This window comes from Sarcophilus harrisii, chromosome 3 (assembly GCF_902635505.1).
Source record: "Sarcophilus harrisii chromosome 3, mSarHar1.11, whole genome shotgun sequence".
Classification (NCBI taxonomy): domain Eukaryota; kingdom Metazoa; phylum Chordata; class Mammalia; order Dasyuromorphia; family Dasyuridae; genus Sarcophilus; species Sarcophilus harrisii.
In genome coordinates this window covers 425,357,620-425,370,202 of record NC_045428.1, presented here as the reverse complement: position 1 = coordinate 425,370,202, position 12,583 = coordinate 425,357,620, and the positions used below count along the sequence as shown (strand labels likewise).

The 12,583-nt window shown below is 33.1% G+C and overlaps 2 protein-coding genes across 6 annotated transcripts in view; one reads left to right on the top strand and one right to left on the bottom strand.

The window, feature by feature from the left end:
- RIF1 (replication timing regulatory factor 1) overlaps positions 1-8,838 on the top strand; it is a 57,760-nt gene extending 48,922 nt beyond the window's left edge. The window contains exons 36-38 of the mRNA XM_031961357.1: positions 357-510; positions 1,594-1,702; positions 2,214-8,838. Coding sequence (XP_031817217.1) covers positions 357-510; positions 1,594-1,702; positions 2,214-2,425 — 475 coding nt within the window. The 3' untranslated portion in view covers positions 2,426-8,838. The remainder of the gene's footprint in view (positions 1-356; positions 511-1,593; positions 1,703-2,213) is intronic.
- A 2,051-nt stretch (positions 8,839-10,889) lies between these two features.
- The window catches only part of NEB (nebulin), a 206,663-nt gene continuing 204,969 nt past the window's right edge, over positions 10,890-12,583 (bottom strand). For all 5 annotated transcript variants that reach the window (XM_031960690.1, XM_031960684.1, XM_031960686.1 and 2 more), the window contains one exon: positions 10,890-12,117. In XM_031960690.1, the coding sequence (XP_031816550.1) occupies positions 11,944-12,117 (174 nt within the window). In that variant the 3' untranslated portion in view covers positions 10,890-11,943. The remainder of the gene's footprint in view (positions 12,118-12,583) is intronic.

The window sequence follows — 12,583 nt, the reverse complement described above, 5'->3', positions numbered from 1 at the left end:
ATGAATCCTAGAGTTAACATTTTATTATTCCTTGTAGTAATGTTTTCCCCACCTCACCCCACCCCAAAAATTCCTGAATGAGACAAAAGTATTGTTTTGATAGCTGCAAGGGACAGTGGATAGTGGTTTAGAAGAAAAAAAAAATACATGACACAGTTTGCCACTTGAATAGGAAAAATTGTTTTCATGTCAGTGGATTAAAATAAGTTGTAATAATGTAAAGAAAAACTGATTTAGAGTTATGAGTGAACTAAAATGGGAAAAGCATTTTGGATAATGTTGAGATGAAAAATAAAAATGTAATGTAAAATTGCATTTTATAGTTGACTTTCTCTTTCTGATTTTCTATTGTTCAGGGCAAGAGGCCTGGGGCAGCTCATTAGAGCAAAGAATATTAAGACAATTGGTGATCTGAGCACTCTGTCAGCAACTGAAATAAAAACTCTCCCTATCCGTTCTCCAAAAGTTTCCAATGTTAAGAAGGCTCTCAGAGTATATCATGAACAGCAGGTAAAAATAAGTTTATTTGTTTTTAAACTTTACTGATCATTATATAATAATGCTTAAGAAAGCTCATCGTAAGAGAATTCAAATTTAAATAAGACTTAAATTTAGAAAATACATTTGTAATAATTGTGCCTGTTTTCTTTGCCTTTTTTTAGAATGCTTCAATAATTTCTTGGGGGGAGGAGAGACAATAACATTTTTGCTTATTTTCCCTACCAGTGGCGGGTAGGGAAGGGTCTTTATAGCAAGTAATCATAGTCAAGCAAAATCAATCTGTTGGGAGGGAGGGTTGTTTTTTTTTTTTTTGTTTTGTTTTGTTTTTTTTTTTCATTCTTGATCTTGATAAGCTATTGGAAATTTTAACTGTGGATATATGTCTCATCAGTACTCTGGTCATATTACAGTCAGGACACTTTCTTTTTTTTTTTTTTTCCCTCAATTTTAAAAGCTTTTTATTTTCAAAACATGCACAGATAATTTGACAACATTGACCCTGACCCTGGCAGAGCCAGCCTTATGTTTCATATTTTCTCCTCTTTCTCCCCACTCCCTCCCCTAGATGGCAAGCAAAGTCATGACACTTTCAAAGCTTTTTTTTTTTTTTTTCCAAAGCTTTTCTTTTAAGATGTTAAATCAGTTTTTCTCCCTTCCCATCTAAATACTACCCAATCCAAGATACATGCATTGTCAAGCAAACCAAATTTCCATACTGGACATGTCCGTAAAGGTTTATCTCTGTGTATCTTGAACATTTGTTTTTTGGGGGGTTTGGGTATGTTTGTTTTTTTGGGTTTTTTTTAATATAGAGTGTGTGTGTGTATCTGGCCATCGCATTGAGAGTTTTGTGTGGTCTTTCAGGATTGTTGGTCATTAGAGTTCTGCTTCATAGCCCTTGGCTTATATGTATATACCTGCTCCCTCAATGTACCTTTGAACCTGTGCTTTACTGCTGTTATACAAGTTGCTTTTTTATCTAAGAAAATTTAAGTTGAAAAATACCTTTCATATTTTATTTCAATTTCTTATTTTTAAAAGTTATATTTAATTTTTTAAAAATTTCTTATGTACATATGTATGTCTATCAAGATAAAATCTCGAGGACTAGAAGAAATTACTCTTATTGAGGTTTCAGAGAAATCATTAAATGGAATGGAAAGTAAACCCATTTCTCCTGATGAAGAAACATTTGCTTCAGGTATATTTCTCCTCATTTATGTGCCATTGTAATTTAAAGCTTGACTTTTTTTTTTTAATCATCACCTCTGCACCTCCAACCAAATACTAGAGATTGATGTTGTCAAATGCAGTACTGTTGTGTCTTTATTCTTGATGGAGGGTAAAGCATGAAATAGAGCATAACTGAAGTAATGATAACAGTATTTTCAAATGGCACCGATTTGTGTGCCTTTTGAGGTGATTTGTAAAATAACCATTTTAGAGGGCAAATGTAAAACATGATTGGATTTATCAAAAAATTGTGAACTTGTTTGGTACTCCTTTGATTAATTTGTTGCTGTCCTAAATTTTATATAACTAAAGTTGTATTTGTAAATTTTTGAATCTTTTCTTTTGGTTTGGAAGTCTTACTAGTAATAGAGAAAGCTAGTTTTTAAGATTTTAAGGTTCATTAAATACTCAGTAAATGATATGATTCTTTGCTTAATTGGGATGCAAAATGAATTATTCTGGTTTTTTTTTTCTCATAGATTTAATTGAGCCAGTTTCAGATGGTCAGCAGACCAGAAATCTTGTGGCCCAGATCAGTGCTCTTGCTCTTCAGCTAAATTCAGAAGACCTGCATAATTATTCAGGAAGTCAACTTTTTGAAATGCAAGAAAAACTGGGTAGCATGACTAACTGCATAATGAAAAATCTACAGTCTCGGTGGAGGTCACCACCCCATGAAAGTTCTACTTAGGAATTCCTTATTTTAACATAAAAGTTCTTTAATATCACAGTTTTTGTTAACTAAGGATGGCCACTCTAAAACATTCCTTGAACATAATTTTAGAACTTAGAGACTGAATATTTGCAGGGTAGATCTTTTTAACCATGAGAAATATATCATGATGTACATTCAATTTTTAAAATTTTGTGGGATTGCTTTTTTTTCCATGTGAAGTATTTGCTCATTTGCTGCTATGCATCATCTTTCAAGGATTTCAAGCAAGATTTTTACTAAAACATGAGGAAAGACTGAAATCAAATGTTCCTAAATGGAAAACATTTTTATTTCTTCAATACTTTATGTAAAGTGACATTTTAAGTAAGTGAAATTGAAAATGTTTTATTTGAAAGTCAAATTCCTTGCTGAGCTATTACTGGTTTTGATATTCCATTTCCTGCTTGGATTTGTTGTGCCTGAGAGCAAAGAAGTCTTTTTTGATGAGGCATCTCAAACGAGATGGAACAGAATCAAGGTGGTTTGTTGGGGCTTTTCTGTTTGTTTTGTTTGGGTTTTTTTTTTTTTTTTCTTCAGTGAAGTTAAACATGCTTTTACATAATGTTATGGACAAGTCTCATGAAAGATGAAATGCAAAAACAATAATAATAACCATAACTATCATTTTGCCATCATTATGTTTAACAGATTTTCTGTAACATTTCTTGTGCTCTTTTCATTTGTTCAGCAAATGAAAATGCAGCAGTATTTTCCCATGAGAATTTGTTCCTGTGGGACATACACAATAGTTAAGTGCATAACCATTTGTATATTATGTATAGATTGTAGATGTTGGTTTTTAATTTATAAACTTCCACTGATTAATTGCATGGATTGCCCTTCTCATAAAGACCTTTTGGGTAAGAGTTTTTGATTTTATATTGTAGAAATCCACTTTGTATATATTATGTACTGTATTATCAGTATGGAGGGTCTTCATGAGATCACTTTATTTGTACATAAAATACCCTACAAAGTCCTACAACAGTGAGTGCTGTAATTGGTCGATGAAATCTTAGCTGAGAAGATGAGTACATGTTATCCAAAAGATAGCAGATCATAAAATTAGTGAGATGTTAAATGATTTTCGTTTTCAGTTCCATTTATGTTTTGTACATATGTAAAAGGATCCAATCAAAGGAAGACCACTTGAAAGTTTGCCAGTTTTATTGATGCTTTCTGAAAGTACATTTTTGTTTAGATAGTTTTAGCTTAATTTAACTAGTGAAAAACACAGGGGTTTGATTCTTTTGGGGGTCCCACACTTGACAGTGTTTTCCTTTTATGGCTTGAGAAATTTTGAACAAAATTAAATTGTGGCAAATAATATCATCATTAGTAATGCCTGGTGTCCCATTCCATCCTGTACATTTAGTTTTACTTGCAAGACTTTTTAAAGAACATTTGAATTCTACTTTTTTTTTTTTTTTTAATTCTTTAGCACAACCTTGTCTTCAGTACAAAAAGCCTTCTTAAATAGGTTGTGATTATTTAGCTAATTTCATACAACATGGTGCTAGTGATACCAGTATAATCAGTTAAATTTTTCTCTGGACCTATTAGGTTCTATTAGCCACAGGGTGAGAAATGTCATCTTTCTTAAAAGTATGTGCTAAGGGAAACAGAATGTGAACAGATCAATAAGACTTATCCCCACCATTTAGAGAAAGATATCTCAAGCCCACTATCTTAATGAGAATGGGTTCATTGTGTTATCTTTGATTTTGTTTTTTTGCAGGAAATACTTAAGTAATTCAGTGTATTGCAATTTGAAGAAAGTCAGATTAGGGTTAGCTGAGGATTTTAAATAATTAGTTTATGATTTAAGATTAACATCTAATCATTCTCAAATGATTTACATGTTTCTTGCCTAAGAACCTTTTTTCCCCAAAAAAAGTTAAGAATAGTAAATAATCTAAAGAAAAGTAAAAAAGATGAAATTAGATCACTGTTTTCCCTTGGATTAAGAATAAGATGTAGAATGGCAGGAAAAACAAAACTATTGGCTTTTCAGACATGCATCGTATTTTTTTTTAAACGTCATCATATTCACAGAAAACAACCAAAACAACATTAAAATACTACATGAATGGACACTCAACCTATATAAAGTTACAGATAATTTCTCACATTTGTGTTTCGGATTTTAAAATATATGGTGAGGTTTTTTGTGCTTTTAAGTTTTGCACAGCAATTCTGAGAATTTTATTCACTATTCCCTTGTTTAGATATAATTTTTTTCAATCACTTTAATCTACATGCTTTAATCTACATGCTACAGGTAAACATCATTTTAGATTCTGGTAAAAGCCTGAACAAAATCAGCAAGAAAGACTGAAATGTGAATCCTTTATAGATATGTTGGTTCAATAACGTCAACAACCTTTTGATTGACCTAGGCTAGTAAGGATGATTTCAAAGGTTAATGACCTTGTGGAGGGAGGGAGGATTAATTAGAACTTGTCTTTTTTTTCAAAAAAGGCATAGTGTAAGCATCCCCCCTTCACCATCTTTTTCATTCTAAATATGATTTATTCTTTGTTTTGCTAGAGTGGGCTGAAGTTTACTTCTATCTGCACCATTGTAAAACAATTTTCAATGAGGCTTTCCTGTAGTTTTTGGACTTTTTAAAATTATAATCTTATTATCATTTATCAATAATGTTTGGGTTCCTTCGAGTTAATAACCTGATCCTAGTCACAAATAGTAGAGCAAAAATTGGTTTCATTTGTAGGGAAGAACCATTGAGTAAGTGTTGGAAAAAGGCGGGGAGGGAGGCTTTAAATCTGAATAAAAACATCTTAAGTTTGAGTCTTTGGCAATGGATTATTTTCCATGTAGAGATTAAGAAATTAAGTGTTCTACTTAGGCATTAAAAATAAATATTCAGTCACTCTTCCTATTTCTATAGATTATCAGATGAGGGAGGTAGGTGGAGGAGGATCAAGAATCTAGATAAATGATTTAGGATTAGAAAAGATAAATACAAATGGAAATATAATACAAATGGAGATATAATACAAGTTTATTAGAGGTATTAATTTCTCTTGTTCTCCACATCGTCTCTAATTTGGTCAATTATCTAAATCATTTAGAAGGAGCTCAGTTAGTTTTCCCTTGGACTTGAGAATTAGTTTTGATTGTGATAGTATTTGATCATGTATCTCAGGAAACCATAAACTCATCTTTTAAAAAATGTTGGTAGTTGTTGGTTATGATTGTTTTTGGCTTACTAGGGTTTCCATAAGCTTTTGGGGAGGAGGGGGCATAAGGATGTAGTCTCTAACCTGCTGAAGCTATTTTGCACTTTGTAGAGTAGATAAATTATGATTCATCCTTTTCATACTGAGCATCAGACTCATTTGATTATTGAATTTTAGAATGAGCCTGAAAAAATCTGGAGAGAGTTGAAATGTCAAGAATAGAACTTTTAAGTAATAAAACTTAGGAATTTTTGGTTTTGATCTATAAAAATCTTTTAAGCTGTGAAGTATTTAACTTATTAGTTAAACCTGCCCTTAGGACTTAGTTGCATTAGAAGTTTACATCCCAAAGCTGCCGGGGTAAAAAAAAATCCCTCTCAACTGATTTAAAATTTTCAGAGAGTTTTCAAATGTCAGGGGAAAAAATTCCTTAGGAAAAGCACATGGTTAGTGCTATCTGAAGGATACGATTTTGCAGCAAAAGTTGTACACAGAGCATGCTTCCTTAAAACCTTTCTATTTGTGTCTCTGATGCTTTAATAACTTTGTGATCCCAAGGCAAGCAGTTTAACTTTTGCATTATTCTAAGCAAGATTTTTAAAGATTTGCCTGACAACTTAAGTAGGAGATTCTTCATTAGAATTCCTTATACTTTTAAAATCACAGGTAGATCTAGTATTAAAATAAAATAAAATCTAGCTATAAGAAAGCAAATGTTAAATTTCCAGATAGGCCAGATAATCCTGGGGAAAGTAGATTTTCTACAGTAGCTTTTAATTTCCCACTAAGTGCTAATCTGAAGAAAGGGACATTTTATATATTATTTTCAATTATTAATCCTAAAGGGAAATTTTTGTATTTTGATTAGGTTTTGGAGACATTTATACCTTCCTCTCTTTGATTTAAGGAAAGCAAGGTAGAAATAATCTTTAACTGTGCCATTCACATAGCAATAAATATGCTTTGAAAAAGTAACCTGTTATCTTTTCTAAGCTATATCTAAAACATTTCTTAATCACCTTCATCTGAATAATATTTTAAAAAATCCTTTCTGGATCTAATGTTCTTGATTATATGCTGTTTATAAACTACTAAGCTAAACGCATTTTTCTGTAAAGATTTACCAAATTAGAGTTAAGGTTTGTGGGACTTTTAAAAAAGCCAATAACAAAATGAAGTAAAAATAGGTTGTTCGGTCAAGGCATCATGGGTAGGTCTAAAATCAGAAAGACAAATTATGACTTTAAAGTAGAATGTAAATTTGTGAGTTTTTTTCTTTGTGAGAAATGTCACTACTTCCCCACCAGCAGCTTCCCCACCATGCAATGAAGTACATTCAAAGGTCCCCTGCTTGTTTCCTAGAAATGTACAAATTGCTAATAGAATGATCACCCTTTAATTAATGATGATGAGATTTCTGTATTTGCAATCGACTCCACTATTAATCATAGGTTGCCAGAAGAAAAAAAGTATGTACCCTAATTGCATAAGAGGCCTTTGGTTACCTTTAGATTATGGTTATCATGATTGTAGGCCATATTGTTTATTGATTTTACAACAGTTAATTTAGAATTGGGCAAGGGTTTGCTTACACCACAGATCAGGTGCAGGGAAGAGAGATAATGGCTGAATAAACCATATAACGCAGTCTGGCATCATAACATCCCCTATACATCTTATTAGTAGAAAGCCTATGACTTGATAGGCTAATTTCAGAGTCATCATGTGAACAGAAAACATTTTTTTAAAGGCCATATTCAGGCTTGATATTTTAGAGTCCAGGGAGTGAGATATGCATTAGAATGTTTTATGTCAAAAATGGCTGAAATTGTTTTGGCACTTATGGAATCACTTCACTTGTCTGAAGATTTGATGTTACATATTTCATTCAAGAAGGATCCAACATAATACAGTGTTAATGGAATGAGGGTAACTTTGGAAACTCTGTATGATATATTTAGAACAAGTATTTATTAGGTTCATAAAAACTATTGACTTGGGATGGTTCTTGTGATGAATTTTTCAGGCTTAATTGGACAGAGATAGCAACTTGTATCTATCAATTTATGATTTGGCAAATCATAAGGACTTTTTTCCCTAAATTTGTCAGGTAGAAAATATAAATCTCATCCCTGTGTGATTAAGTGGGATAAATTTAATCTGTAAATTTGCCTAAAGAAATCTGCCATGGGTGGAGAACTGGCTTTTGGAGGGGTCAGAATAGTAATGGCTTTGACAATTGTATTTGGATTATTTGCATCTTGTTAGTGGCCTTAGTAGCACTAATTGTGCTATTGACATTTCATAATTTTTGTTAAAACTCTGCTGTTGCATCTCACTGTCCTTTTCAATTACATATACCTGTTTTTCTAGTGACATACTTAAGCAATTTATTGTTTTAAAGTTTTGTTTTTTGGTTTTTTTTGCTCCTAGGATGTGTTTGCCATTCATCAGCTTGAAGTATTTAATTTCTCATTCTTCTGTTTCTCTTCTATAATGCATGAGCTTCAAATCATATAAGTATAGGTTGGGTGTGAAGATTTCAAGGGACTATTGATTCCATAGTAATTCCATCTGTTTTATAACATGTTCTACCTCTGTTGATGGATATACTTTTCCACCAATATGCACTTAGCAGAACAATGACTGGCTAAGCCTAGTCACAAAGATTTAAAACAGTTCAGGGGCTCTCCCTATAGTATTTTTGTGCCTATCACTTGAACTCATTTTTCTAAGATAGTTTAATTTTACATTAACAAGAAATATATGTATGTGTATATATATATATATATTTGATAAATGCAACAGATAAGTCTTAAATGTCCTGAATTACAAATAAAGTTGTGGAAATATATTGTCAACTGCACAGAAAAGAAACTGTTGTAGGCAATCTACAGATAAACCTTTGTGGACTTGGGAATGTGTTATGCTTTTGCAGTAGCAAGTTTACTTTCCTCCTTATATTTTCTTAGACTAACATTGAATTCTTTTGAGTTCATGATGCAAAAGTGGCTTAACTAAACGAGGAGGAAGAAAGCCCACAGAAGTCATCATTGAAACAACTTTTTTCAAAGAATATTAAAAATTGACTAGCTAACAGTTTCTGACTTAAATGTGATATTAAATGGGAAAGTACTGCTAAAATATTTTTTATTAATTGCACTTTTTCTCTGAAATAAAATATAATGTAAATAATTTGAAACTTTCTTGCATGTGTGTATGAATGGTTTGAGTTTTGTGGGTTGTTTGGGAGATATGGGTTGGGAGTATTTTTTGGTTTTTGTTTTTTGTATTTTTTGGTGAAAATGGAGAGATTTTGGTGTATCCAAATGTCAAATTAAAAAGCAGTCTGGCAGAAGTTAGACTTGGACCAACACTTTTCACCATGTGCCAAAATGGACTCCATATAGATATCCAAAGGGTAATATTTACTTTTAATAAATTGTGATGATGAGGAAAATTCTCCTAAATAATAGATCATATTTGTCATAATAATAAGTCAATAATTTTTCATAAGACAAAATTTTTATTATAATTTTAGGAATTTTCTGCATAACTATTTAGAATTAAAAGTAAAACCATTTTAAAAACCTAGCAAAATTTTCTGTATCTAATATGGGTATTTTAGACTGTTATAAATAAGGGCTATATACATGTCAACCACATGAAAAAAGAAGCTCCAAGGTACTAATCAAATTCAAATTAAGACATTCACTAATTGAGCAAAGATACTAAAAAGAAAAAAATAGGAATTGTTGGAGGCAACATGGGATATAGCTACACTCGGTGCACTATTAAAATTGTAAATTGGTTCGACTATTTTGGAAACAATTTATACTGCAGGTCAGTTAAATTATGTTTCCTTTGACTCAGTGAGACTTCTGTCAGGCAATGGATCTATGTATAAAATCAGAACTATTTTTGTAGCTATGGACTAAAAATCCATCAAGTGGGGAATAACTTAATAAATGTGAGGATAATATAATTTTAACAGGTTCTGGGAATAGTTGGAAAGGGGTAGTCCCTAAAGCAAACCAAGCCACTTTACTTCTCAAGAGGGAGGATTTGCTTTATCACCATAAAAGGGGAAATTTCCCTGTGGTAGTTGAGGATTCCTAGGGAATGGGAAGACTGAGTAGGTTGAGCTACAGCCTTGGTTGTGAGGGAGTTGTAGGGACGATCTCTGATTTGACCATACCTGATGATAGCAGTACCCAGCTAATAAAAGATGAAATGTAATTTGGGGGAAGTTTCAGTTGCTTCTGTTTTTCAATATTTCCCCCAAAAGTCAGATGGCTTGCTTATTTCCTATTCTGCTTTTATCCTCTTAGTGATGGGATAGGGATGGGTTTGAGCAATGTTCTAGGCAGAAGATGAGAAGATTAGAGTAACCTTTAGCTTCTCTGTTTTTCCAGCTGTCTTCCTAGAAGTGCATGCAATTAAAAAAAAAAAAAGTTATTGTAAAGAGCCGAGTTAAATAATTACATGTTTAGTTGAAAGTGGGGATTTGTCAAGTGATTTATAATTTTCATATTGATATCAGTGTGATGAATGATTTTTATCAATTATCTGCACATGTTTAGATAAAGGGGACTCCCCTTTTCTCCAGAAGACCCTGGCCTGGGAGCTGGAATTTTAACTGACTTATTCCATTGATGTACTGCAGTCATCTCTGCTAAACAATTTCTGGATTTCTGTGTTTGTAAGCGCTAAGTGAACCAGACATTACCACCACCTTAACTCTGGTAGCCTGCTGAACAGTCACAAGGCTCAGTGACTCCTACCATTTGATGATCACAAGGTTCAGAGATCCTAATGACTTAAACTCCCAAAGGACTCAAAAACACTTATATCATCCCAGAAATGGCTGTATGGTGGACCTGCTGTGGGAATTGTTTAATCAAGACCTATGGATGATTGCATTGTACTCCACCTTTTAGTGGTTGGGCGGGGGGAGGGGGATATAAACTTACCTTTATCCCAGCAAGTCTAGTTGTCCTTGGGAAGATTTCAGTTTGTAAACCTGCCTTCCTCACTTTGAAATTAATTATTTGATTGACACCCGCTTCTGCCTGCTTGGTCTCTGGCCATTCATAGATTAGATAGAGACCAGAGACTAGAGTATAGTCTAGACTACATTTCAAATTCTTTTGACAAGATTTTTAGCCTGGATTCCAACATATTTTTAAAAACTGGGTTCTATTTCAATATAACTGGTCTTTGTGTTTTATTATTTAAAAACATGATTTCTGGAAAGGGGTTGATAGGCTTCACCAGATTGCCAAAAGGGTCTGTGACACAAAAATGATTATTGTTCTTTCTGACTGCCATGATATTAAAAAAAAAAAAAAAATGCATTGTCTAAAAAAGCCTGTTTTGGGAGGCTTTGTATTTTTTTTTTTTTGAATCAGACCCTAGATAATCTTGAAGGTTCTCTAGGTACCTTCTGCCTAGTACCACTTCCTTTTTCTGGACTCTATCTTGAGTCTTTCTATGCTGGGAACTTACATGTTTCATGTAAAGAGAGCTGATTGATGTCTGTCTATAACTATGACCAGACTGCTTGTGTTCTTCCTGCCAGATTCTAAAGCATCATGGCTGACTAACCATGGAGGATTAAATGTACCAAGTAAAGCTATTGTTTCATCTCATTGGTCCCTCTTACTCTGATTCTGTGAAACCCTGCTCCTTCCCAGCACTGAACTGCATCACTTCCCAATTAAATCAGCCAAATCGCTTGTGGAAATGTGAACTTTATTACTAATTTATAGAGAACATTAGCTTTATGCCCCAGTAAATCTGACTGAAAAGACGCATGCATTAGCATTTAGTAAGCAAAAAGAGGAAAGGGGCATTTTTCTGCATTTGCCTTGTGTTTATTTTGACTATGTTCTTGCTTCAAAACAAAAGAATAAAAACTGTTCACAATGCCAAAAAAGAAAAGCCAATAATCCAACACAGCAGAAGCCTTATTTTGTTGAATTTTCCTGAAGTTCACTTCATTTCAAAACCAAAATTTATTTGAAAATTCCATTTTTCAAAAACCCTCAAATTGCCAGATGACATTTCTTATGTAAAGAATTATATGTAGATGACAGGTTTAATTATATTGTCCCTCAATTGTTTATGTAAATCCAGTCAGAGCTGCAGAAAATATTTCTAGTTTAATGCTAAGATTGGTTTGGTTAAATTTCCATAATTTTACTTAGAACAGGATCAGGAAGCAATTTGTCATAAAACTAAATCAAGAAGGGAAAGCAGTAAGACAGCTTGAAAGCTGCCAGGTAATAATTAAATGGCTTCCACGTAGTTAGCTGGGAGCATCCCAGTCCTGCCAGTCCGCTGCACCGTGCCATACATCCAGCCTTCATCGATGGCTTGAACATTGACAATAGCATCACCATCTTTGAAGGACACTTCATCTGCATCAGCTGCCATGTAGTCATACATGGCCCGGAAGGTTTTCTGTGATTGCCGGCAGGAAGAGAAAAGCACAATGTTGATTTGCAAAGAAAGTATGGAGACAAATTCCACATCTTTAATTTATCAAACAGTTTAAACATACCCATTACTTAAAAGACAGGAGGCAATATGTGAAATCATCTTGCCTTCTTTTTAAAGCAGAGAAAGACCAGAGCTTTGAGGCACTGCTACAATACTGCTATGGTTTTATGTAGGTTTTACGGTTCAAATCCTGTCCAAAGAGTAGTTGTGTGACTTTGGCAAGTCACTTAAACGGGTTACCTCTGGTTTTTTGCATTTTTTTTTTCCCAACTAAAATGAGGATAATGATAGCATCTACCTCTCAGGTGTGTGGTGAGGATTATATTAGATAATATTAAGCACAGTGCCTAGCACATAGTAGTACTATATAAATGCTAGCTATTTTTAATTACTGCATATTTTCTCCCATCTTTAGAGCTTATAGTGT